The 24,503-nt window shown below is 41.8% G+C and overlaps 1 protein-coding gene across 5 annotated transcripts in view; it reads left to right on the forward strand.

The window, feature by feature from the left end:
- Positions 1–24,503, forward strand: part of LOC102214550 (plakophilin-4) — an 87,320-nt gene that overhangs the window by 61,376 nt on the left and 1,441 nt on the right. For all 5 annotated transcript variants that reach the window (XM_005723400.2, XM_013908366.1, XM_013908368.1 and 2 more), the window contains 14 exons: positions 5,191–5,361; positions 7,735–7,945; positions 9,260–9,392; positions 10,950–11,163; positions 16,953–17,136; positions 17,876–17,993; positions 18,975–19,166; positions 19,312–19,485; positions 19,680–19,830; positions 20,912–21,104; positions 21,558–21,642; positions 21,993–22,110; positions 22,222–22,362; positions 23,145–23,209. In XM_005723400.2, coding sequence (XP_005723457.1) covers positions 5,191–5,361; positions 7,735–7,945; positions 9,260–9,392; positions 10,950–11,163; positions 16,953–17,136; positions 17,876–17,993; positions 18,975–19,166; positions 19,312–19,485; positions 19,680–19,830; positions 20,912–21,104; positions 21,558–21,642; positions 21,993–22,110; positions 22,222–22,362; positions 23,145–23,209 — 2,150 coding nt within the window. The remainder of the gene's footprint in view (positions 1–5,190; positions 5,362–7,734; positions 7,946–9,259; positions 9,393–10,949; positions 11,164–16,952; positions 17,137–17,875; positions 17,994–18,974; positions 19,167–19,311; positions 19,486–19,679; positions 19,831–20,911; positions 21,105–21,557; positions 21,643–21,992; positions 22,111–22,221; positions 22,363–23,144; positions 23,210–24,503) is intronic.

Here is a 24,503-nt window from a genome sequence, read left to right on the forward strand (position 1 = left end):
AACAAAAACACAATATTCCAGAAACACGCTTTGCCGATCCGATCAGCTGTTCGTAACACTTCCCACAGCTAAACAGATGTCAGCGTGAACTGTCACATGTCCGCCATTTCCTGCCCGAAACTGGAAGTGACGTCATTTTCGCGGAAATTGTAGTTTTTTTTACTCGTAGGCCTTAGAAACCTATACTGGTCATGTTTGACTTTTCTGAATAGTTTCTGGGATGCTTAGAACTTGAATTGCACTGCTGGAAATAGTTTATTTTGATGCACCTGCTGTTTTCTTTGCAAATTTGCATCATAGGATTGTTTTTTCGTTTTTCCTGCAGTATATAAAAATTGATGTATCTCCAAAATAAAACTATGAAGACACTCAAATTTCCTGTTGTTGTAAACTATTTTTTGCAACTTTTTTGTATTTAAAGTTGAGGGATAAGCCTCTTAAATTTCTCAAAGTAGAAATATATGTAAAAAAAACCAAAAACGATTTTCAATTTTTTTTTGTAGTTTATTGCACTTTTTTGCAATTAATGTAGTTACTATGGACTTAATGCATACATATTATTAAAATATGAGCTATAACAGTTGTATAGCAACTTGAAATGCTCCCACAAATGGCACTACAACATGTAAAAAATATAATATAAGCTCTGGCGGACTTGGTTCTATAGTAGGTCTTAAGGGTTAAATAAATATCGTCAAATAATCGACATCTCAATTTCAGTGAAAATAATTGCGATTATCATTTTTGCCATAATCGAGCAGCCCTACCTGGCGGCTCTTTTTTAATTCTCATCTGTAAATAATCTGCTCTTTCACGTGATTCAGTTTATTTTGAAAAGTCTAAACAGGATCTTGAGCTTTATTGTGAAAGGTTTATGTGGAACATAAACAAGCGGACACGCTGTTAACGTCTTTGTTGCTAACCACAAAGCATAGGAACAGGCGCTTGTCTGTCCATAGTGTGGTTATATTAAATATAAGAGAAAGAGAGAACTTTAAGAAATTAATATAGCCACTACAGTGACCATCAAAACGATGAAAAAATATTGCCGTAAACAGTTTATTTTGTGACACCACGAAAGAAACGATAGCGAAAAATGAAATGATAGACATTTTTATATCGTCATCCGATATATATCGTTATATCGAACAGCCCTAATTTAAATACAAATCTGTATCTATCTAATACTGGGCTTTAGTGCCGCCCACCCTCCCACCCCAGTTAATCCATTGTCTGAAACAAGTTTGGTTTTTTTTGTCCTTTCCTTCAAGCCAACTTTCTTCTTATTGGTTGGCCCTTATAAACAGAAGGCAAACCACCTGCTGTGCTCACGGGTATAAAACTGTGTGGCTGAGATAACCGTATTAATTACATCCCATGTCTGTGATCTCAAAGATATTCAAGAGTTGGAGAAATTCTCTTAAGCTGAGCCTTTAGAGCAGTCTGAAGCCTAAGCTTTCGGTTCACAAGGATTATTTTCATATATCTTGTTATTTAAAACTTTGGACATTTTAAGCATAGACCACTCTAACTGCACATGTATGACTGAAAATACCGGTAAGGAAAATCCTTTTTGTAAATCAGTTTTTTTTTTGTTTTGTTTTACAACTTCTGCTAATATCAGCTAGTAACTTGGACTGCAACCATTATTTCAATAAAACTACACCATTAAGCTAGTTAGTTGATTCTCTGCATGTTTATTCAGATTGAGGTTACCAGGGTCCCCTAACCAGCTGCCCAATGCCTCATCCTATGCTTGCCTCAGTGCATGTAAAGGCTCTGTGTTTCAGAGGTCAGCCTCAGTCTAGTCTACCATCTACATCTGAAATTTGTACTCGTCTTGCCGCCAGAGTCTCTCTGCTCACAAATGAGGCAAATATGTTTATTTATTAATGTCCTCAGTCTCAAATTGTGACAATACTCCCTCATTTAGCTGGTTCTGCATGGCAGAGCTCGTGTTTAGCAGCAGTCTGTGCCTGAGCTCATGCAGTTGGAGAGGACCCAAGTGACGTTTGGGGGCTTGTGAAATGTGCAATAAGCAGTAAGTTGCCAACTGTATACTGGCCCACTGGGGTTCACAGCTTAGTGAGCTTCAGTGATGTGAGGTTTAAAACAAACATTACTTAAATGGTGTTTGTTTAGGTTTGTTTGATGAGAATGGAGATTAAAGAGGAGCAAACGCCTTTATGTCCACGCTGTCCTCTACAGTTCATCGTACCAGTATTTTTAATTGGTCTGTAAAATTAAAATAAAGTTTGGACTCGTAACCTTTTTTTGCGATCTTCAAAATGCGACGGTAAAAGCACGACTATTATTCTGCTTCTTGTTATGTCACAGCAGAATAGCTCAGCTCTGAGTTTAACTTGATTAGGGGAGGATTGGCTGAGACATGCTATAATTGTGGTCCATTTTCAGACATTAGCCCTTGGTTATTTTGATAGAAATTTTGCAGCCCATTACCCCCTCCTGTTTAAATTAACAGGGCCCCCTTTTTTAATCAGATTTTTCATCCATTTTCTTTTCCTTCTTCAGTACAAATTCTACTCAAATGAACTACCCTCTCCTATCGATTGTTTCAGTTAACCATTCTGTGTTTTGGGGAGCAGGGAAATGAATTTGCTTTTTCAAGTTTGAGTTGGTATAGAGTGAGAACAGATGGTGCAGGTGTATATGCTGCCATGCACATTATATTGGAGCCAAAAGTTACTCTTCCAAAGTTTTGTCATAACATTATAACCACAGCAACTTTTGTTGACGTCTCATAGTCTCTTTAAAACATAACTAAGAACGCTTTAATCATATTCTTATGTTCCTTGAGAAAATGTCAACATGTCAAGTTTTAACTTGTTTGTGGTTACATATTAAGGTATTACAAAGGCCTTTTTTAAAAATGATTTTTCTTTTATATACTCTCATCCAGTCATGGCAAAAAGAAAGATGACAACACGTGTCGTGTTCTTTTTACACACTGGGACATAATAAAAATGAAATTCCTAAAACCAGCTTAATATAACCTCCAATGAACTACAAAACATGGCATATTACACATCGATTTAACAAATCAAGTGTTCTTATGTCTCTTATTACTTCCATAGGTAGGTACATAGTAGCCAGTAGAGGCAGTAGCAGTGCTGCTAATCATATGTTCTCGATTGAGCATCAGAAGTGTGAGAGTACCTCTGTAAAATTTAAGGTTTTGTCACTTTGTTGGCTGGAGCGCTCAGGTGTGTGTTAACACATAGCCAAGTAGGGAATACATTAGCAGTGATCTTAAAGGGGCAATTGATGCTGCCCATAACTCTCAGCAGGGTTTTAAGGTCACTTCCAAACAATTTGAAGTCTACATTGAAGAAGGTTAATCACGAGTGGAAAACATTCAAGACGGCTGCCAATCTTTCCAGGAGTGGGCGTCCCAGAAATTTCAACCCAAGGTCACATTTTGTAATGCTTAGAGAAACTGCAAAATAACCCAAGAAGTACATCTCAGACTTTTAACTACCTGAAACCGTGCACAATTAGTAAAGTACAATTTAAAAAAGAAAAACCTCTGCATAAAACAAGTATGGGTTGCTTTTCTCTTTAAAAAGAACACGGCAGCACAGCTTAGCTTTTCAAAGTTGCAGCTAAACAAACCACAAGACAAGATGGTTGGCCATAATCCATGGCACCACATTTAGCAAAAAAACCCAAACAAAACATTACCACAAACATCTTGCACCAACAGTGAAGCACGGGGGTGGATGCTGATGGTTTGGGTTTGTTTTGCAGCTGCAGGATCTGTGTGCTTTGCAGTCTTTGAGTTGACCATGAACTCCTCAAAGTTTCAACGTGTTCTAGAAACAAATGTGAGGCCATTTGTCCAACAGATACCTCAGCCTGAGTGAGACACGGTGGCTGGACCGTAAGAGAGCTGGAAAGAAGAGTGGGCCAAAATTCATCCATAGCTGCTGACTAATGGGATGCTTTTAGTTTTCCACACATTGCTTCTGCATTTTGGCATCATTTATATTAATCATGGCACTGGCTAACTTGTCTAACTTGCTATTGTTTTTTTAAGACCTGGTCAAGGACTGATTATGTCCTGATAGGTAAAACCTTACAAGTGACAGAGAGTGTGCGAGTGTGCGATTTCACCTGCCTACCACGTGACACAATGTCAGTTTGTCAGATTGTTGGCCATGACTGCACGACCTCGCTCACGTTTGTTTTTGTTGGAAGTTTAGGCATTCCGAGGTTGGTAGAGTGAGACATAATAGCCGCGTTTCCCTTTATATGGAAAGACCCAGAGCAGTGTGATGTTTCCTCATTCTGCTCTTGTTGTTTTACATCTGACCCGAGTCTGAGTCAGACAGAAATTGATGCTCGACTATGCCTGCATATCCTGTTAAAGTGACCTTTGTGAAAGGGATTTTTAATTAGACAATGGTTTCCTTTTCTCACCCCCGTCAGGAGAGCTTTTTGCTGATTATAGCATTTGTTTGTTTGTTATGTGAAACACTCTGTTGTTAATGGACTGATTGGTTTGCAGTGTCACTTCGGTATCTGCTCAGTTCACTTCAGTGACTCATTTTAGTCATTTCAACCAATATTTAGCATTTGCTTGTGCCTAGTTCCTGTTCACAAAAAGAAGCAGATGTGGGGTTTTTCCCCAACTCATGTTTTGTTTTGTGTTTTTGTTTCATTTTTCATACTTTACTGACAGTCATGTTTGTGAATTGAATTATTTCTTCAGCATGTGCAGTTCTTTCTATTCATTTTGATCAAGTTTGAAAATTGATTTAACCTGATACATAAGATAGGATCCTGTGAACATCATGTCTGCTTTTGTTTTTGTCAAAACTGCATTATTGCTGTAAAGCGATGCAGTGTCCCTTTTGTAAATCAGTGAACCGCACACAACAATGACATTAAGTTTGACAACAAAAGAAGACATGTTGTTTTCTGAGATTGATTATCTAAGTCTACCAAGTATCAGGTGACTTAAGTCACCTAAATACCATAGTTTGGGGGGATCCAAGCACTCTTGCTGTTTCTTTTTGCAGCCACCATGTTTTCCACTGATGTTTTTAACACGCTGATACAGTTATCCTGTAAGAATCATGAAAACATGGCCTGAAAGTCGCTGTCTTGGTCTATAATATTTTGAAAAGACACAGACACTAAATTCTTCCCATTTATATTCATTTGCAGGAATACGGAGCTCTTACGCCAGTCAGCACAGCCAGCTGGCCCCAGACTTAAGGTCAACCATCTCCCCAGACCGCCACATCGCACCAATCTATGAGGATCGGACGTACAAGGGCCCGTTGTATCGCAGTCCCAGCCACACCCACCAGAGCACGCTCTACAGGAGCACATCAGGTTGGCCCCACATTATTATTAACTTTGGACATTGTTACTAATAATAGTTAGTAACAGTCTCCCTATGATACTAAAATTATGCGTTTCCCTCTCACAAGTAAGAATTTTGCTGCCAGATTGTTGGAAGAACCTGAGTTTAGTGTCAACAAAAGTGCAAAGCATCACCTACGCTAACAACTGCTATGAAATACTTGCTGTGGAGCCATGGGGAACATTTTTTAAAAGTCAGAAAATGCTTTTCCTGTCAGTAAGTTGAGGTGGCACAATTGTATGTATGCAGCTGGTTGCAGATGAATCTAGCCAGCAGATATGGGTTAAAAAGAGAAAGCTTGAGAGAGGAGGCAGAGGACATCGTATACCGAGGTAATGTTTTTCTTGATGCTACGCGTCCCCTGCCACTCAGTGACAGTGTTGCACAGATAGAAGCTGGGAACCCCTGCAGTACCTTACAAACAACACAGTTTTTGATTTGAGTGTGTTTGTGTGCGGCAGATCAAATCTACTAGAAACTCCATTTACCATCTTCTTTGCTTGTGCTGCATCTTCGTGCGGTAGAGCCAGGTCAGGATGAGCACAGAATTTTTACTCTATACATCCTCACATCAGAAGTGCCTTCTTCCTGTTATGTAGTTTCTTTGACTTTAAGTCTTTGCCATTTAATCCAGGTGTCTTTGACTCTTTCCCATATCCCCCATGGAGGACTATCGCTGTCCATGTGGGGGTCGGACATTTTTCTGTCTGCCCTTTAGCGCACAGTATGTTATGGCTTTCTTTCTTGCTTTTCTCTCTTGAGTTCTACTTTTCCTTCTCTCTTCCGCTGCCTCCATTTCTATCCTCCCTCCACTGTCAGACAGAAATGGGTGAGACATGAGTTAATGGGCAGGTTCTGATATGTCATCCTGCCACAAAGGAGTCCATTACCCATGTGTCACATTGAGAATGAGAAGAAGGATGAAGGGGACAGCTTGGTTAGCCACATCCACAGCCTGTGCTCTTCCAGCTGTCCTGATGTTGGTATTTTCCTCTCATCATCTCTCCTGCCTCGGATACGCATGTTTAATTCCCATGATGTGCACGCGCACTCCATTCAGGCTTCTCCTCGGCACACCGGAGATCTGCTTAGACCGATAAGTTCACTAATAAATGCTATTGGTGGTATGAAGAAGCCCCACAGACAAGCCACTGTAATGTGTTTATTCCAGCTATACTAAGAAAAGGCGAGTGGGATAGAGCTGGAGGGGGTGTTCAATATGGGGGCTTTGTGAGAGCTATCTCATTAGAAAAATCCAATTTGATCCCACAGTTTTCTTTGTTATGTTGTGAAATGAAATTTCAATGGGCCATTTCCCCCTATTGGCTTTCCATGCATTTTTGGGGGCTTTTTCTGGAAGCAGGCAGTGTACTTTTTTGTGCAAGCAGGAGCAATGGAAGTATCGATCTTTTTCTGAGAAGGTGAGAAATGGAATCCAAATAGTTCTTGTAAAATTGCAAAGCTGCAGTATGTTGTTTATAATTTCTCTTCCAATGTCTTTGGCTGTGTAAGGTTACATTTTGGGAGATAACCATGTTGCGCGGTAGAGCTGCTGCCCAACATAGAAGTGCAGTGATGCGCGAAATTGTGTTTTTGGAGTAACCCCACCAGTTGACGTCTTGGCTGCTGGCAGGAGGGAGTTTGAGCACGCTCGTGCCAAGTTCTGTTGGATGGAGGATAGAGATCTGACCGGCGCAGCAGTCACGCTGCCTCATATCACGTGGCTCCGGTGAGAAGGAGGGCTGAATCCAAGCAGCTTGTTTATGCCGTTCTGTTTGTGACCCATTGTGTTAAAAAACTAGGTCATAATACCATTCGGTGCAAATGAAAAGAGGAAAGATGACTGAAGGGAGGTGCTCTCAGGCTGACTTCTTTTCTCCTTCTTTTGGAGCGCGCCTTGGTTTACCAAATTCTGTCTGCTTTGTTTGGCAAACTTAGCCTGAGCATAGGATGTCTCAGAGGAGCAAGAAGGCGGTGAAGAAAGGATTTGTGGATCACCAAGCAAGTTGAGTCCTCCTGTCCTCTTTGAAAACCAGCAGGATCCTTCTGGCTAACACAAGCTTGTAAAAGCAACAAGAAGTAAAGAGGTCTTTGAAGGAAAAGAGTTCTGCTTTGTGCTACCATGGGAGCTGTGTTTTATCCTCATCATTAATCTGTTCCAGATTTGAGAATTTGCTGAGCTTGTCAGAACAGCAGCATGTCTGTATTTCCAGCTTTGTTTAAAGATGTATGCCTATGGCGGGGAAAGCTGGAAGTTTAGCTGAAGACGTCTAGACGCTGCTAAGATGTTTTTGTGATTTTGGTCTTGTGTTTAATCTGAATGATTTGGATTTATCCCTTAGGTGTGGGCAGTCTGCAAAGGTCGTCTAGCCAGCGAAGTGCCATGACCTACCAAAGAAACAATTATACTCTTAACACATCAGCCACCTATGCTGATCCCTATCGCTCAGCACAGTACCGGCCTTCCGATCCCAATTACACCCGCCAGGCTGTTGTCGTGGATGATGGTGCCGCCCGCTCTCCTTCCATAGACAGCATTCAGAAGGATCCGAGGTAAGCTCGGCACACATTTCACTCTATTTCTATGCTTCTGTTTCCCTAAACTTATTCTGTGGTTAGTAACCAGTGTAGTGCAACATAAACCAGTAATCCAGGGGGACTACTTTTGCTTACAAGGCAGTCCTGTTCTGCTGGGTCAACACCGGTGTCCTCTTACTATTCAAACAGCGAACCTCCTGGGTAGACACGCACACACAGCTCTGGCCGTTAAGCTGGCTCAACTATGCCTGGCCACTTAACAAAAGATTCTCACATGTGCTGAAGTGCTGTGTCTGCTCTTGTCGTGTAAGCGTAGAGAGTGGATTGACATTTGCAGTGACCCTGCTCATTGGGAAATTTGTTTACACTTGTTTATGCTGTTGTCTAAGTATTTAAAGTGAGTGCACCATGCTTATTTTATGTGACACCGGCCCATTCTGGAATGGCGTCAGAGTCAAAATTCCTCTAGAAAATTCATTTTAACATTGCTCCTGTCTAGGAAAGACTTGTTAGTTTAGCTCAAAGGCCACAAATTTAGTTCTAGCAGCCTGGGATTGTGATGTGCATAATTCAGTCAGTGTGCCAAAGGTATTTCTCTTACAACTTAAGCCCCTTTCACTCTTTGCCTCCTTTCCATTAACCACTTTTCCCTAGATGTCTTAACAGGCAATTTCACTAGGTTGAATCTATTAACATTCATGTATCACTTTCAGCGAGGCAAAAATTTGACCTGTGTGCATTCACATTAACGGATGAGCATGCACAAGATTAAAATGTAATCATGCACAATCTTCCTCATATGGGAAGTAGTGGCTCTATCAGTGTTGGTGTATATTTCTAAATGAAGAGTCTGAATTAGGGATAATAATTAGCATGAGAGCAGTTAAATGTTGTTGTCCTCAGTAGTCAGAACCAGAAGTGCCGGTCGATTAAAGTACTTATTGGTATTTTGTTATTGTGCAACACTAATTCAGGCAACTTGGATCCAATATGGATATAAACTACAAATTGACTGGTCGGCAGAGGTCTACAATCACAAATCATTTTGTCTAATTTTAAGTTTGAAAAATCCATTATTAGTATCTTAAAAAAGAAGTTTAGATACAATGCATTCCTTTATTCTTTCTTTAATGTGCTACATGCACAAACTCAATAATCTAAGTGTGACCTAACTGGACCTGCAAATGTAACTTCTTGGCTCTATCAGCCTGTCCTCAGGTGCTGAAGAATTCATTTTCAGGAAAAAGGTGCCTGTGGTTTTTAAGGAGGCAACCTTCTTCCAGTCGCTGCCGTCATGCTGATACCTTTTCACCCCACGTGTACTTTTAGAGAGTTCGCGTGGCGTGACCCAGAGCTAACAGAGGTGATTCACATGCTGCAGCACCACTTCCCATCAGTGCAGGCCAATGCAGCTGCCTACCTGCAACACCTGTGCTTTGGTGATAATCGAGTCAAGAATGAGGTAGGTGTTCTACCACTAATCCCTTACACTCTTATTACAGTGAGTTATTTCAACTTCTTATGTTATTCAAATTTTTTTGTTCGTTTATTGGGCCTGCCCAGATTTTGGAGATGTGCATATACTTTACCAAAAACTCTTAATATCTGGCAGATGAGAAGAGCAAAGCCAGCGACAGTCAAAGTGAAAACTGGCTTTTTAACTACAATTTTGTGGTATGACTATAGCAGTAACTTTGAGCTCTGAGTTAGCCTGTATAAATCATCCATCCATCCATCCATCTGCTCTATGACAACTGAGATTGGTTGGAAACTATCCCAGTTGTCCTAAGGGGAGCGGCAGGGAACACCCTGGACAGGTTGCCAATCTGTTGCTGAGCTAACACGTGCAAACACGCAGCTATCCGTGCTTATAATAACACTTAAGATCAATTTGGAATCACCAGTTAATGAAACCCCACTAACTGCATGTCTTTGGACTGTGGGAGGAACCTGCAATACCTGAAGAGAACTCACACAGACAAAAGGATATACACAAATCAGCCATTTTATTACTGGTGCAATGACTACACCTAGTTATTCCATGAATATTGAATGTTGTCTCTATGTCTGAAAAACTGCGAAATACAACTGCTGTAGTTTTTGTACAATCATCTCCTTCAGCTGTGATCTATCTTATATGTCACACTTTACTACTTTACTAGAAGGTAAAACCTATCAGCGTGGGTTATCTCATACGAGCTTGTGGATTATAGAGAGGTATTTTTTTTAATGCGTGTTCCAAGAGGTTCACAATTACTTTTCTGAGCTAGTGTCAGCTTAACAAGCAGAACTGATGACTGGAGCTGTGAAAATGGAATTTAGGTCTGGAAGTGTGAGGCGGTCAGACAGTCAGGTGGTCACTTTGACACAGACAAAAGAAATTATTTGTAACTAGGAGATGTATTATTTGGTCAATTCAACTCGTCGAGCTGAAAAAGTTTAGAGCTACCAAAGAGTCACAAGAATGTGCACATAGTCACAATCACACTGCTCATGCACATCAGAAGCAAGTATATTTAAAGAAAAAACATCCACAGCTTACAGCAACAGTTAGAAAAATAAATAAATCCAAAGAGGCATCTGCTCTGGATTTGTCCTTTCAGACATTAGCATAATGGTGATTTTGACATATAAAGACTAAGATAAGTTATGAAGACGGTATTTTTTAGATACTGTTTTTCTTGGATGCCGTATGACAGAAGAACTTGATTCATATTACAAAGCGAAAAGCAGGGAGCTTTTTTTTTTTTTCAGAGTACACATTGTTCTGTTCTCCAGAAGGAAATGTAAATCCAGTTTTCTTTTAGTCTACCATCTCCTGTGGTTAAGGCTTTTTCCATGGTCATATATTAGCATTTCTTTTCAAAATAATTTGTTTGGTATGAATAAATTCCCTGTGCGTAGATTCTCTTGTCACATGAATAAATGCATGATTTTTGTCCCCGTGTTTTACAGGGAAAGTTTTAAAAAATGTTGTTAGTGGTCAGAATCATTTCACATCTGAAAATCCTGACTCCAGGTGTGTCGACTGGGAGGAATCAAACACCTGGTGGACCTGCTAGACCACAAAGTCCTTGAAGTCCAGAGGAACTCCTGTGGCGCTCTGAGGAACCTCGTGTATGGCAAAACTATGGATGACAACAAGATCGCTGTTAGGAACGCCGGGGGTATCCCAGCACTGCTCCGTCTCCTTAGAAAGACCGTGGATGCGGAAGTGAGGGAGCTTGTGACAGGTTAGTGTGGAGAATGCAGAAACTCTAAGGGGAATTATATGCTTTAAAAAAATCTGTCAGGGCATCCATCCTCACGCTTCTCTGTTAAACTTGAAAAGAATCCAAATTACACTTCATTCACACGCACAAATAGATTCCTCGAAGTTAGTCAAATCTTCACATCTGGGCCATTTCTGATCGGTGAATAATTTCGATTACTTGCTTTTTATTTTTAGCTCACAGGCTAACTGATTCACTGACAAGTCATTTCAGCACTGGTATTATCCAGCATCAGACACAGCAACTTTACAGAATTTGATAAATGACTTGCTGGGCATTACAGGAGAGATCATTACAGTACAGTTACAGTGGGGCTGTAACTTATGAATCCTGACATGGTCTCTGAAGAAGCTCGAGGTTGTTTAGTGCTGCGTGTCATGGTTAACTGTGGATTACTGCGCTTAAAGATGCTTTGAATAAGCTATTAAGCAGACGGCTTACCATAGTCTGTTCTGAAATTATGATTGTACTAATAACTCAGGTGTAGAGGCTTTTCCTTAAGTTGCTGCTACTGCTGTCACTGCTGCTTATGACATATGCAACAAAATAAAACCACATTTCTGTGGGATTCATGCTTTTTCTTTTATTACTTAGGCTGCCGTTTTAGCTCCTTCTCTGTCAGAAAACAAGCGTTCCCGCCAGTGGGCTTGATAATCCTCTCTCTCTCCCTCTCTGCGTTGGCCTGTGTGCGACTCAGCTGCATTTGTGTGTTGTTTGAGGTCTGCAAATAGGGTATAAATCCGTGTTGTTTAGGATCAGGGTGGAGCACTACAAAAATAAGCAAGCCAAGACATTTGGCTCCCAGGTGGCAGAGTCAGCTGTTTGTGCTGGACTCCAAACCCCCGGTCTAACATGCGCTCAGGTTACAATCCAGCAGTCCCCCGAGGGTGAACAATACGAGCCTGAATATGAACCCTTTTGTATTGTCTGCGAGAAGATAATCTTCAGCTTCCTTTTCTAGTAGAGCGTTTGTTGACTCTGCTTAAAAAGGAGAAAATAATCATTCTCACATTGGAATCTACAGTCTCTAAATTGTCTTTCTTCACACTTGCATTTCAGATGATGCGCAGGCATTTCCAATTCGTCTCCTTTAGTGCGATCTCTGTTTAGGTTCTTTTCCTTTCCTTTCTTCCACAGAAAGCCTGGTGTGGGTAATTGGTAGTGCAGACCCTAGGAACAAGAGTAATTTGAAAAGGTCAGCAGGGTTGCATCACCCTGGTTAATGGTGCGTTCCATCTGAAGTCTGAATATTCAATTGGAACAAATCAGACTTCCAACTCAGAAAGTCAGAGAAGCCCCATCAATTCTGATTTAACAATCCAAGATGGCAACAGTGCAGGTAATCTTCAGTAAAATTGTAAAACTTACAATCTGAAATATTACTATTGTGTATTTGTGACTCACTAAATGAGCCATACGCAAATGTGCTGCAGCGGTGTGTTTTTAAAGTGCAAAAAACCCAACCACTGTGCTGTGTTGCTAGTAATGCACGAATGGCTCCACCTTGCTGAGGAGCAAAACAAATGCTGTTTTTCCTCAGTTTTCCAACTTTACTACTGCAGCGTCACTCCCAGCTCCAACATTCGACTTCAGAGTGAAATGGAAAGCAGCACAATTATAGCTGATGAGAAACGCCCACATAAAGAGCTTTCAGGTGGATGACAAAGACAGCCCACACCATAGCTTAAAGTGGAGAAGACAGACATTATTCACTCACCCACAGCTCCTTATGAGGCAGCTTTTGTGGGATATTTAGAATTTGAATTAGAACACCTTCTTTAGTGTCGTTGCCAGTGGAGTTCGATTATTTGAGCTTCTATTGTCATCTGTGCTTCATTAGAGCTAGCTATAAGAACAGGCCACCCTTGCTTCAGGTCATGGGTCATGCTGGGGGAGACTCACAACATGATCTCATCCCTTGACCTGCCTCCTCTTCCAACAGCTGTTGTGGTTATTGCTCTGTTCTTAATCACTTCTTCAGACACCTGAAACTGCCATTCATGCACATACACACAGTCGTGCATCATGACTCCAGTGGACTTTACATTAACTTGCTTCACTTTTACTGACTTTCTTTAACCTTAACCTTAAACAATATCTGCTACTAAGCATAACCTGAATCTAAACTTATCTAAACATGTCACTGTGTTGAAATGTAATGATTTATTGTATAAGGACTTCTTCCCCAAAAGGAATAAACGTCCCCATTATATGACAGATTTAGGCCCTTAAAACATGAGTAATACCTGGACAACAAATACACACACACACACACACACACACACACACACACACACACACACGCTCTGTTATTGCCCTGTTCTGACGTTTTATCTTGGTTTTACTTCCAAAACTTTGCTCCACACTGATTGCAATCAACATGCCAAACACTGTTTTTGCATATTCTGGACTTTGAAATATTAAATGACTGTTTAAACAAGAGCTTTTTTTTTTTTATTTAAAAAATAAATGCTTGGAAAAGATTACCTACTTCTAATGTACATACAGAGAAGCTGAATGGCATTAACCCACAAAGCTAGTTTTAGTTGCCAAGTCTTGGTGTGATTTGCTATGTTTGTGTTCTTGGAGAACAAAGAATGAGAAGATTAATAACCTTTTTTTCAAGTGATAAATGATAAAGGTAATTTCATCTGAAAATATATCCATGACTTTCACTGCGTGCGGGGCGCAAAAATGAAAAATGCTCACTAACCTCAAAAGTACAAGCCGAGCTGATTTAGTCGATGCAGCATTAGAGATCAGACAGTACTGAAGCTTTTTTTTTTTTTTTAACTCCAAAAATTAAAAGGTTAATAAACTGATGATCAGCAGCTTTATACTAACTGAACTGAAAGACGACCCAGTTATTGCTTCGCCAGGCAAAGTCGATGACGTGTCGACCTGTAGTTGAAGACACAGAAATGGTCTCCGGGGAGAAGTGACACATTTGGGGAATCAATCAAGATCACTTTCATTCCGCCTGTCGAAAGTGTTTAGCCTCACTTGGAGTGAAAAATGAGTGATTAATGAAAGTCAGCTTTGTTGGGCAGCTAACAAAATATACAGAAGCATTTAAATCACACCAGAGAGTTTTTGGACTGAGTCACAGACATCCTGGTGGGTATTGAAGTCATTTTAATAATTATAACATGAGTTCAGCTGACTAAATTTTCCAAAGTCGTCATCCACACATATTTAGCAAATGCAGCATGACATAGGCTTGCAGGACTGCATTATGACAGAATGTAATCAAGTGCATTGGATTAAGTACTGCTAAAATGTCAGAAAGCTCTTTAATTTCCAAGATCACTGCTTGTAATATTTTCAGATTTTATTTAGGAGTCTCTCTGTCTCTCTCCTTGTGTCTCGTTTAGCCTTTCAGTGTCATGTGTCCAATAAATATGACAATGCTGACTGTTGCGACACACATATTCTGCAGGGTACAGGTGTCTCAGTAGTCAGGATGAGTCTGTTCTTTGTGTATTTCTGTGATTAAAAATGGCAGAACTGAAGTTGGTAAAAACACCAAATTTGCACAAGTGGGTGACTTAGATTAACTACATGTAAAATTTGGCAAGTGGCTGCTGATGAGGGGAAGTGGTGCCAGACTTACTCTGAACTCTGCAGGCAACTGTCAGCCATATACACCCAATAATCATTGCAGTTCTGAGTCACTGTGCCAGTGCAATCCCTTGTGGCCATTTAGTTCTTTATCTGTGATCTTTAGACGTTTACTCTGTTTGTGTTAAAAACCCAGAATGCGTTACAGCTGAGCTACTTCAGGGCAAAAGATATGTCCATTTAACTTCCTTAGCTCTTCTAACCACCTTCAGATTATTTATTTATTATTTTGGGGGTTTTTTTCTCCATGCGTCTCCCTGTGTCCTCCTGCGCTCTCACAACTCACAACAATGTTTACCTTGGGTCAGCGTTTCAAAGGCAGGCCAAGGCACTGGAGAACAAGCCACTGAGTAGGGAACAAGGTTGACGTCGGTGCCTACAAGCATACATCTGTTCCGTCTGACTGTCAGGTGTAACTTATGGGTATTGCTGCTGGTGTTGCACCACTGACAGGGTTGTCAGTCACACCTCAGTGAATTCTCCTGTTGATTTCTCCCGACATGCTGCCTCCACAGGATCAGTCTAAAATCCAGCTGAGAACATTCTTCCTACAAATTGACATTCAGTGGCTGTTTAGGAACTTGCCAGAGGCAGAAAGAGTGAATTGTGGAGTCAGAAGAAGAAGCAGGGAGGTTGGTCAGTGGACATGAGTGTCTTATCACTGCATTATTGGTCCTATTACGAGGCAGTCTGTGCGTGTCCCGTGAGAAAGGCAAACACAGAACTGAATGTGCTGGTGGAAGGAGCAAAGGTCAGTTAGTGCAGAATTAAACTGAGTCCCACTGAGTCAAGTTGAGCAGAGTCTACTAGTCCGCCTGACACAATGCACAAAATGACTCTTACACACACACAGACACACACTGCTGCCAGGCTCCAGTAAGAAGCACGTGCTGCATGTTAACTTTATAAGTTGCGTATCACATGATTTTCAGTGCCGCCCTGTTATTTTAGCATAATAAAAGGAAAGTAATGAAAGTTCACTAAAGGACTTTAATGGGTTTGAAAGCACTTTGATTTAGTGTTAATAAGGATAATGGTAAGAGAAATTGTTGATTAAATGACTGGCAGTGGCAGAGACCTTACCGTCTTGGCAGGCATATATCTGTCTGTAAAGCTTCTTGCCAGCAGTCTGCCTCAATCGGGCTCTTGGGCCATATTACAGAGTATTATCGTCTCCATTGCTTCAATCAGAGCAGGACGGAGAGGCAGCTTACTGAAAGAAGATAAACAGTGAGGTTGAGAGAAAAGTAGCCAGGAAGACCTGTCATTATTTGTTTTACCTCTCCCAGTAGTGTGTCCATGTATATTACGGAGTTCCATGTAATAGCTTCATTGGTCTGTTGATCATGTGATGTGTTCTGAATGCACAGACTGAGGTGAGCAAGTGGTAGAGCAACAACAGCAAATGGATTCATTAACATGAAGCATTAAGCACTCACACATGAACCACTAACACACATGCACACTGTACTTGAAGCATTGTTTTGGCTGCATTTTGAACATTACACATGTATTCAGCCCTGAGTGTTTACTGTAGAATTCAGCTGGTGTAACATTTGTCTCCTGCAGGGCTACCAATGCCCTACAGCAGTCGGGCTGTGTCTTAGTGTAAGCCTGGCAGCAAGAGTCACCTAATTAGAAGAACATGTTACATGCCGGCTAATCCATGACAGATGCAGTATCAAAAGCTGCCACGACTGTGCGTGATTATCAGTGGTTACCAAAAGTATATTTGAATTGAGTGAAATGATGGCATAATTTCTAAAGACTTCTACATTATTTATATTTCAATTGAAATGACTGAGCTGATGCCATATGGATCCCCACCCCATCCTTCTTACTATATTTTTCATTTCAAACAAATAATCTTTGCCGCAAGGATAAGCTGCAGAGATGAAAGTTGACTTGAATATCTGATGCCTTGATGTTCGAGCCGTGGTATAGTCATATCTTTACTCAGGTTCTCGGTTTGCATGTTGTCGGACACGTCCGCACACACTGAACTAAAAGCCAAAGTTGGTTCCCCCCCTCTAGGTTAACCTAAGTGCACATGACAGCTCAGCTGACTTGACAGAAGGTTTGCACGCCTGCTTCTCAATGCTTGTGTTTGCATGTGGCTATGTCCTCAGGGGTGCTGTGGAACCTGTCGTCGTGTGACGCCGTCAAGATGACAATCATCCGGGACGCCTTAACAACTCTGACTAACACTGTGATCATCCCTCACTCTGGATGGAGCAGCTCCACCTTCGATGACGAGCACAAGCTGAAGTTTCACTCCTCTCTGGTGCTGAGGAACACCACAGGCTGCCTGAGGTAAACCACCTGATGATCACACTTGGCACTAGCTCCCCACTGTGGACATCTGATGCTATTGCATGTAATGACTGATGAGCTCATAGCGTGCGTTTGAAGAAAATATGATAATAAAGTGACCCGCCTCAAATCTAAAAATAAAAAATTTGTAGATATGCTCGTAAATCACTTTTTATTTAGCGAACATTATCAGGATGATGTGCATTTTTTCATAAATATGGGTTTAATGATTAAACACGATTTAGTGAAATGGGTACATTTTTCTGTCTTGTTGACGTTTTAAAGCCGTCACCATTTCTTTGAATATCACAGTCAAAACTATTGGAAAACTCACAACCTCTCTCCTGGGACTTCTTCCTTTGAGAATAGTGCAGTGTGTAGAGCACAGCTTCTAATTGGTGCCAGCTAGTTGAGGTGATTGTTTGTGTAACACTGCACTCAAACATGCATAGGTGTGGTCATTGGGTCTATACTTACTCAGCAAAGTACTGTAATTTCTTTAGTCAGACCACACACATGCACACCTCTCATACATTATGGATGGTGTATGGGGATTGCAAAGCCCACATCACACATTCGAGTTGGAGACACACACACACATGTGCACAGCTGTCATTTTGTGTGTTTGCATATGCTCATCTGTTTGTTGAGCAAAGCCCCAAATCAAATGTCGTGTGTGTGTGTGTGTGCGTGCGTGCGTGCGTGCGTGCGTGCGTGCGTGTGTTGTTTTTTTTCAAAGGAACCTGAGTTCAGCTGGTGAGGAGGCCAGGAAACAGATGCGCACTTGTGAGGGCCTGATTGACTCACTGCTCTATGTCATCAAAGCCTGTGTAAACACCTCTGACTTCGACAGCAAGGTACGCACAAAGACACCCATCCACTGACACACACACACACACACACACACACAGCCAAGAGGGGAACATGCTGCCACATGATAAGAGGGAAGAATCCTACTCATCCTGATTGAATCATTTGTTTCCTTGTGCCTAAATGACCCTCAGCTGCCAGAAGCAACTGTTTCATGTGCTTTGTCATCCAAAGCACAACTCATATTTTCGCATTCTGATTGACCGGGCTGCAACAGTGGTTGCTCATATTACTAATGGCCATAGTTAGAACCACATAAGCTTAGGCTTCAGAATGCTTTAAATGTTCTGTTTCACACTATTTTTCAAGTCTTGGATCTCTTTGATGTCATAAAGAGCAGATGTACTTAATGGGAGACACAGTCCTGGCTGTCTGTACTGTATGTGAGGGAAAGACAGTCAGAGAAAAGTTGGCTATAAGCGAGGGAGGCATGAAAGCAAGAGGAGGCAGAATGACTTGTTTCAGACAGAGGTGGAATTGAGGGGCCGCACCAAGGCCCAGTATAGATGAATAAGGGTTATGCTGAGAGTTCAAGAATTAAAGATAGAGCTGGAATGGCCATTATATATCCTTAACCTTTTTTATACAACTGGGTATTGTAAAAGCTTGTTCATCTGTGAATTGTAAAAAGTCAAGTGGACCATGTCTAATGTGAAGATCAGCACTCTGGGAACTCGACCCTTAACCGTGTCAGTCATTCATGCTCATTGTCATTGTGTAAGGCAAACCCATTACAAAACCCAAACAGCGTGAAAATAAATTTGTGTGCTCTGGTTGACGAATTTTGTCTGCCTTGAGTTCCAAATCTAATTGATATCATTGTATTACTGCAAATAGAAGGTGCATGTCCCACACACTGGCTGCAGATACTGTAGCATGCTGCACAGAGTTGTAGCCTTTGTCATGGTGATTAAAAGAGCCTCTACTATAACTACCTGTTCCACTGCCTTTCTTCTTGTACCTGCCAGATTGTGGAGAATTGTATTTGCACCCTAAGGAACCTGTCATATCGTCTGGAGCTGGAGATGACAGCACCCAGACTGATAGAGGGGCAGGAAGTGGATGGCTTACTGGCCAGAGAATCTCCCAGTAAAGAGGTGGATTCCAGCTGTTGGGGCAGAAAGAAAAAGAAGAAGAAAAACAGCCTTCAGGAAGACACAGTGAGTGTGGGACTGTATCTTTAAAATAGCAAAATATTTCTATTATCATGTATGGTATACTGGAAAATGAGTGAAGACCACACAGAAAAGTTGCAATAATGTCATTATATACCACAGCCTGACAAACACTTATATTCTGATTCAGTGGGACGGTGTGGGGCCCATCCCTGGCTTCTCCAAGTCTCCCAAGGGTGCAGAAATGCTTTGGCATCCTTCGGTGGTTAAGCCTTACTTGACTCTGTTGGCTGAGAGTTCCAATCCTGCAACTCTGGAGGGAGCCGCCGGGTCTCTTCAGAACCTGTCAGCTGGCAACTGGAAGGTAAAGTACCTATATTCACTTTATATACACTCACTGATCACTTAACTTAACAGCTCAGCACGTCTGCATCGATCAAAGCTGACACCAGTTTAATTCTGGAACTCACACATGCTAAAACACACATCTTAAAACCAGACATTTTCCTGAGTAGGGTGTGGACCCTTCTCAAGTTTCACTGCTTTCTGTGTGCACAGTTTGCAGCATACATCCGTGCAGCAGTGCGAAAGGAGAAAGGACTGCCCATCCTGGTGGAGCTGCTTCGGATGGATAACGACAGGGTGGTGTGTTCAGTTGCCACTGCTCTGAGAAACATGGCACTGGATGTCAGGAACAAGGAGCTCATAGGTCAGGAGTCACACTGTCACACATTTTACACTATACACCATAATGACTCTGTCTGGATGAATAATATTAAACACAAATATAAAGCCGCCTTATTGTTTTTCCTATCGGATTCAGCATATTTAACAGTCCAGCCTCTGCTCATGTTGTACCAATTAGGCAGAGGCTATGTTGTTAAAGCATTTAGCTTGGATACATGCCCTTACTCAGAATAAAACACCCACCTAAAGTGTGGATGTTACAAGCACATTATTTTCTGTTATTTAAGGAGGTACATGGATATTATATAGATGATCTTTAGGAAATTAGCTGAATAACGTGACTCTACACGACACTACTTATTAATATTTTAAACATTTTCCATCTAAGCTGGCTCTGTGATTTATACAGTGTGCAAACCGACAAATTGTTTAACAAATTGTTAAACAGTGGGGGTTTTTTGTTAGTTCAGTTTGGTTTTTTTTAATTAATGGCAACTACAGAACAAGGGCCTTTTGTGACAATTTTAACTATTGGTTATTATTTTTTTAATCTCCCTCTAGCCTTTTGTTTTTCATGAAACATTCTCATTTAATGGAAAAAAACCAAGCTTTTATGTGCTCTCTGTGGAGTTAATGAGGAGTTACAGTTCCAACAAAGCAGGGGTGATGCCTGTAGCAGGAAGGGTGGGGTGGGGGTTGGTTCTGATTTAAGGTGCCTTCAGTTTTGTGGTTGTGAGTTTATGCTGCAGGGTTTTTTTTTCTTTTTCTTTTGGTTTTCTTACCACCAGGCTGCTGCTGCTTTACAGTAGGATGCACACACGCCAGTGTCCTTGCGTTGATGCAATGTCATTTAGGATAACTTTGTACAACACTGCAGGCTAAGCAAAATGAATATCAGCCCGATTATAGAAGCTCCACGGTGTAGTTTAGGTCACAGTGGAAGACCTTTACATTATGTAACATAGAGGGGGGGAAAAACCAAACTTGTATGAGTGGTACTCCCCTCCCTTCTCCGTGCATAAGCATCTGCCTACAAACATGCTGTACAGTAAGTGTGTCACAGTGTATTTCCTGCACGTCTCACCTCCCCTCCTCGCTCTTAGGGAAGTACGCGATGAGGGACCTGGTCAACCGTCTCCCTGGGGGGAACACCACCCTGCTGTCGGACGAGACCGTGGCAGCCATCTGTTGCACCCTGCACGAGGTCACCAGCAAAAACATGGAGAATGCAAAAGCTCTCGCTGACACGGGCGGCATCGAGAAGCTGGTCAACATAACCAAGGGCAGAGGAGACAGGTGCGCTACAGAAGCTCGTATTTGTCTGAGAGTTTGTTGTTTTTTTTCCTCAGTGTACACACTGATACACACCCGACTGTAACTTGTGCACACGGTGAAAAACCCCCACCAGAGTCGTGGATGGGGATAAAAGGCTGTTTTGGGCACTGACCAGCTGAAGTTTTATACAAACACACACACCTAAGTAACACTTTGATGCTTGGAGAAGGAGAAGTTTTAGCCACAGGGAAGGTGGCATTGTATGCATTGAGGTTTTATGTCCCTGTGGAATGATGGCACAGCAGCTATTTCTAGCCTGCTATATATTCAGTAATGTTCCAGGGTAAAACACACTGAGGACAAACTCTTTCCTCAAACATCATGTCCTGTAATATTTACAGTGTGTTTTTAAAGGAAGGCTAAAGGCATTCAGGAATACCCTAAAACATTTGGGCTTTTGACTGTTTCTCCCAGGTACTCTATGAAGGTGGTTAAAGCAGCTGCTCAGGTGCTGAACACACTGTGGCAGTACAGAGATCTACGTGCCATCTATAAAAAGGTAATGACATTGAGTTTGGTCCTTTCTGGTGTCCGGTTTAATGTCTGTGAAAAATACACGGCATATCAAAAAGAATGATCTGATTTTAAAGTGTTTTAATTCTGAAGCCGTTCACTGGTCATGACTGAAACATGTACAGGTAGAAAGAAGAGAAGGATCTATGGCTTTCACATGGTTGCTGACAGGTAGTGTAACAATAGCCTGACATGCTTGCAAAAGTATGGGATGAGTTTGAGTATCGTACGTGCTTTAAAAAATATCTATCCTTTTGAAATCAGATGGTTCTTTTTGATACATCCAGCATATTTATCCAGAGGATCAATGTTTTCCTCTCCCCACTACCCCAACAGGATGGATGGAATCAAAACCATTTCCTCACACCAGTGTCCACACTTGAGCGAGACCGGTTCAAGTCCCAGCCCACCCTCCCCACCAGCAACATTCAGATGTCTCCAGTCAACCACCCTGGTACATTCAGTTCACTCTATTCCGTGCCCAGTCGAAATAGACACTGCCTGTGAGACCGGAAAACCTCTGGAATTTAATGTTACGAAACGTGTTTTCTTTTTTTCCTTGCAGCTGCCAGCGCCACGTCGTCTCCTGCACTGCTGGGCATCAGAGAGCATAGAGACACCATCAGAGATTATCAGAGAGCACAGTCAACTATGCAATTTTCTAATTACCAAGGAGACAACAGTATTCATAAAAAACCGTATACAGGTACACACCTGAAAGCCACTCGGGGTTACGCTCCTTAAAAATTAAATTTGGCTCACACTCACCATCTGCACCAGACTGCGTGCTGTTACACACTTGCTGCTATTCGGGGCGTTATCTGTTTTATCCTTCGTAACGCTCCAAGCGGATTCTGTGGCCAGTCTCCTCTCGTTGCCAAGACGGTCCTCTCTTATCATTTCCACCAACCCCTGCCAGCCCCATCACAGTCAGTTGAATTCCGACCGCTTCAGGGCGGTTTTTGTGCTGCAGTTGGTCTGCACAGCACTAAAGTGGACCAACCAGCCAGGAGTGGACACTCCACAATGGTGCCATTGTTAGCATCACCAGGTCACAGCTTGCAGACAGGGCCAGTGAGTGGGTACCCAGACATACTACAGTCAGACAAGAGCTCTCACCAGCCTACTCTGGTTGCTGAGAACAGGGGGGAGGCCAGAGTAAACAAAATGAGCCTGCAGCCTCAAAAATTCATCTATTACATAGGGAAGTGGAAATTGAGTTTCTGGATTCCACCCGTTGGATAAAGTGCCAGTGGAAATACCCATCCCATGGGCTGTATAAACAACAGAACAGCAGTGGCCAAGTCTATTATTTGGTGTTATTTCTCTCCAGCGTAGCGCGCCACTTCTTGATCCTCTACTATCAAAATACAGACATTTGCCCTTCAGGGATGTGCTGACTTTTTTTCACTGATATGAAGTGTGTTGGCATCAAGTTCCACTAATCCATCTAAGGCAACACTCACTTTATTTATTTATTTTTTCCAGGGTCTGGAAAGCCGTCTCCGTATTACTACTCATCACCCACAACAGAGGAGCCCCGAAGAACACAGGTGAATGCAGTAATTCTGCACAAATGTCTGGTTACACTCCACAGCCTCCCCTTCTCATCTTGTCTCGTATGCCTGCTCTGATGTGGCTGTACAGAGGTAGAGGTTGTTTTGCTGTGTATATGCAGAGATTGTTTATTTCTCTGTTTGCCTGTTAGCTTTGTTTATTTGTGCAGACTATTTCTACTGTTATTTTTGTAGTGTTTGGGTTTTTTTTCAGTGTGATAGAGTAGTTTACAGTACATAATATTGCAATGTACACAACAAATGATTAATTAATCAAACTAAAAAATAAAAAAATATGATACTAGCCTTAAGAATTCATATTTATCATAGTGTTTGGTGATATAAGCTGGCACAAGGCACATGTCTGAGATCCCTCCGCTGCACTGTATAAGCACGACCAACCCTTCTAACCCGCTTGACTAATACAAAGAGACTGACACGTATTCCACCCCGGATGAATGACAATGCTGCGAATGACCCAGCACATCAGCTATTGTTTGAGTGAGATTGAATGTGACTGCTGGGATTGGGATGGTCTGGGTACGTCTCAGGCACTTGTCTCTGTTGGACACATCCATGTGTGCCCATTCAGATAACAGGCACGGAGAGGAGGAGGCAGGAGGGAGGAGATGCTGCACAAAGACAGAGTTCTCTTATGTCCTTCATTGCTTCACATTTCTGGCTAAAGACGGTCATTATTCATTTCAGACATTTATAAATCCCATCCATTTTGTTGGATTTCTAACATTTACCTTGAAGCTGTTTTTGTTGCATTAGTGGCCAGAGACGTGCAGGCGAGAAGATAATTGATTAGCCTATTGTCTGAAAAATCTCCAGCCACACTAACGAGCGTTTGTCCTGAATCTGCTGAGATGTTTGTTTATGCCGTTTCATTTTGTTACCACCATACAGAAGATTCATTTGAGATATTTTTTGTGTTTTGACAGGACGAACAAGAGTTATGTGCTTAAAGGCATAGTTAACTTTTTTTATTAAATCTTATTTTCTCTCTTGCTGAGGTTTCTAGAAGAAAGTCTGCCCCTGAGCTGTTGTTTTGACAGTCGCTGTCCGCTTGATTAGGTGCACCTATAAAACTCCTTGTTAACATGAACGGCTAATCAGCCAATCACATGGCAACAACTCAGTGCATTTAGGCTTGTGGGCTTGTAGGTGAGGTCAAGATGAATGGGGAAGGAAGGCGACGCAGCTAAGAACAGGAAACAGAGGCTGTAATTTGCACACGCTCACAAAAATTGGACAGCTGCTGGTGGTGTAATGGTGTTGGGGCATA

This window comes from Pundamilia nyererei, unplaced genomic scaffold (genome assembly GCF_000239375.1).
Source record: "Pundamilia nyererei isolate P.nyererei 1_Seehausen unplaced genomic scaffold, PunNye1.0 scaffold00009, whole genome shotgun sequence".
NCBI lineage: Eukaryota > Metazoa > Chordata > Actinopteri > Cichliformes > Cichlidae > Pundamilia > Pundamilia nyererei.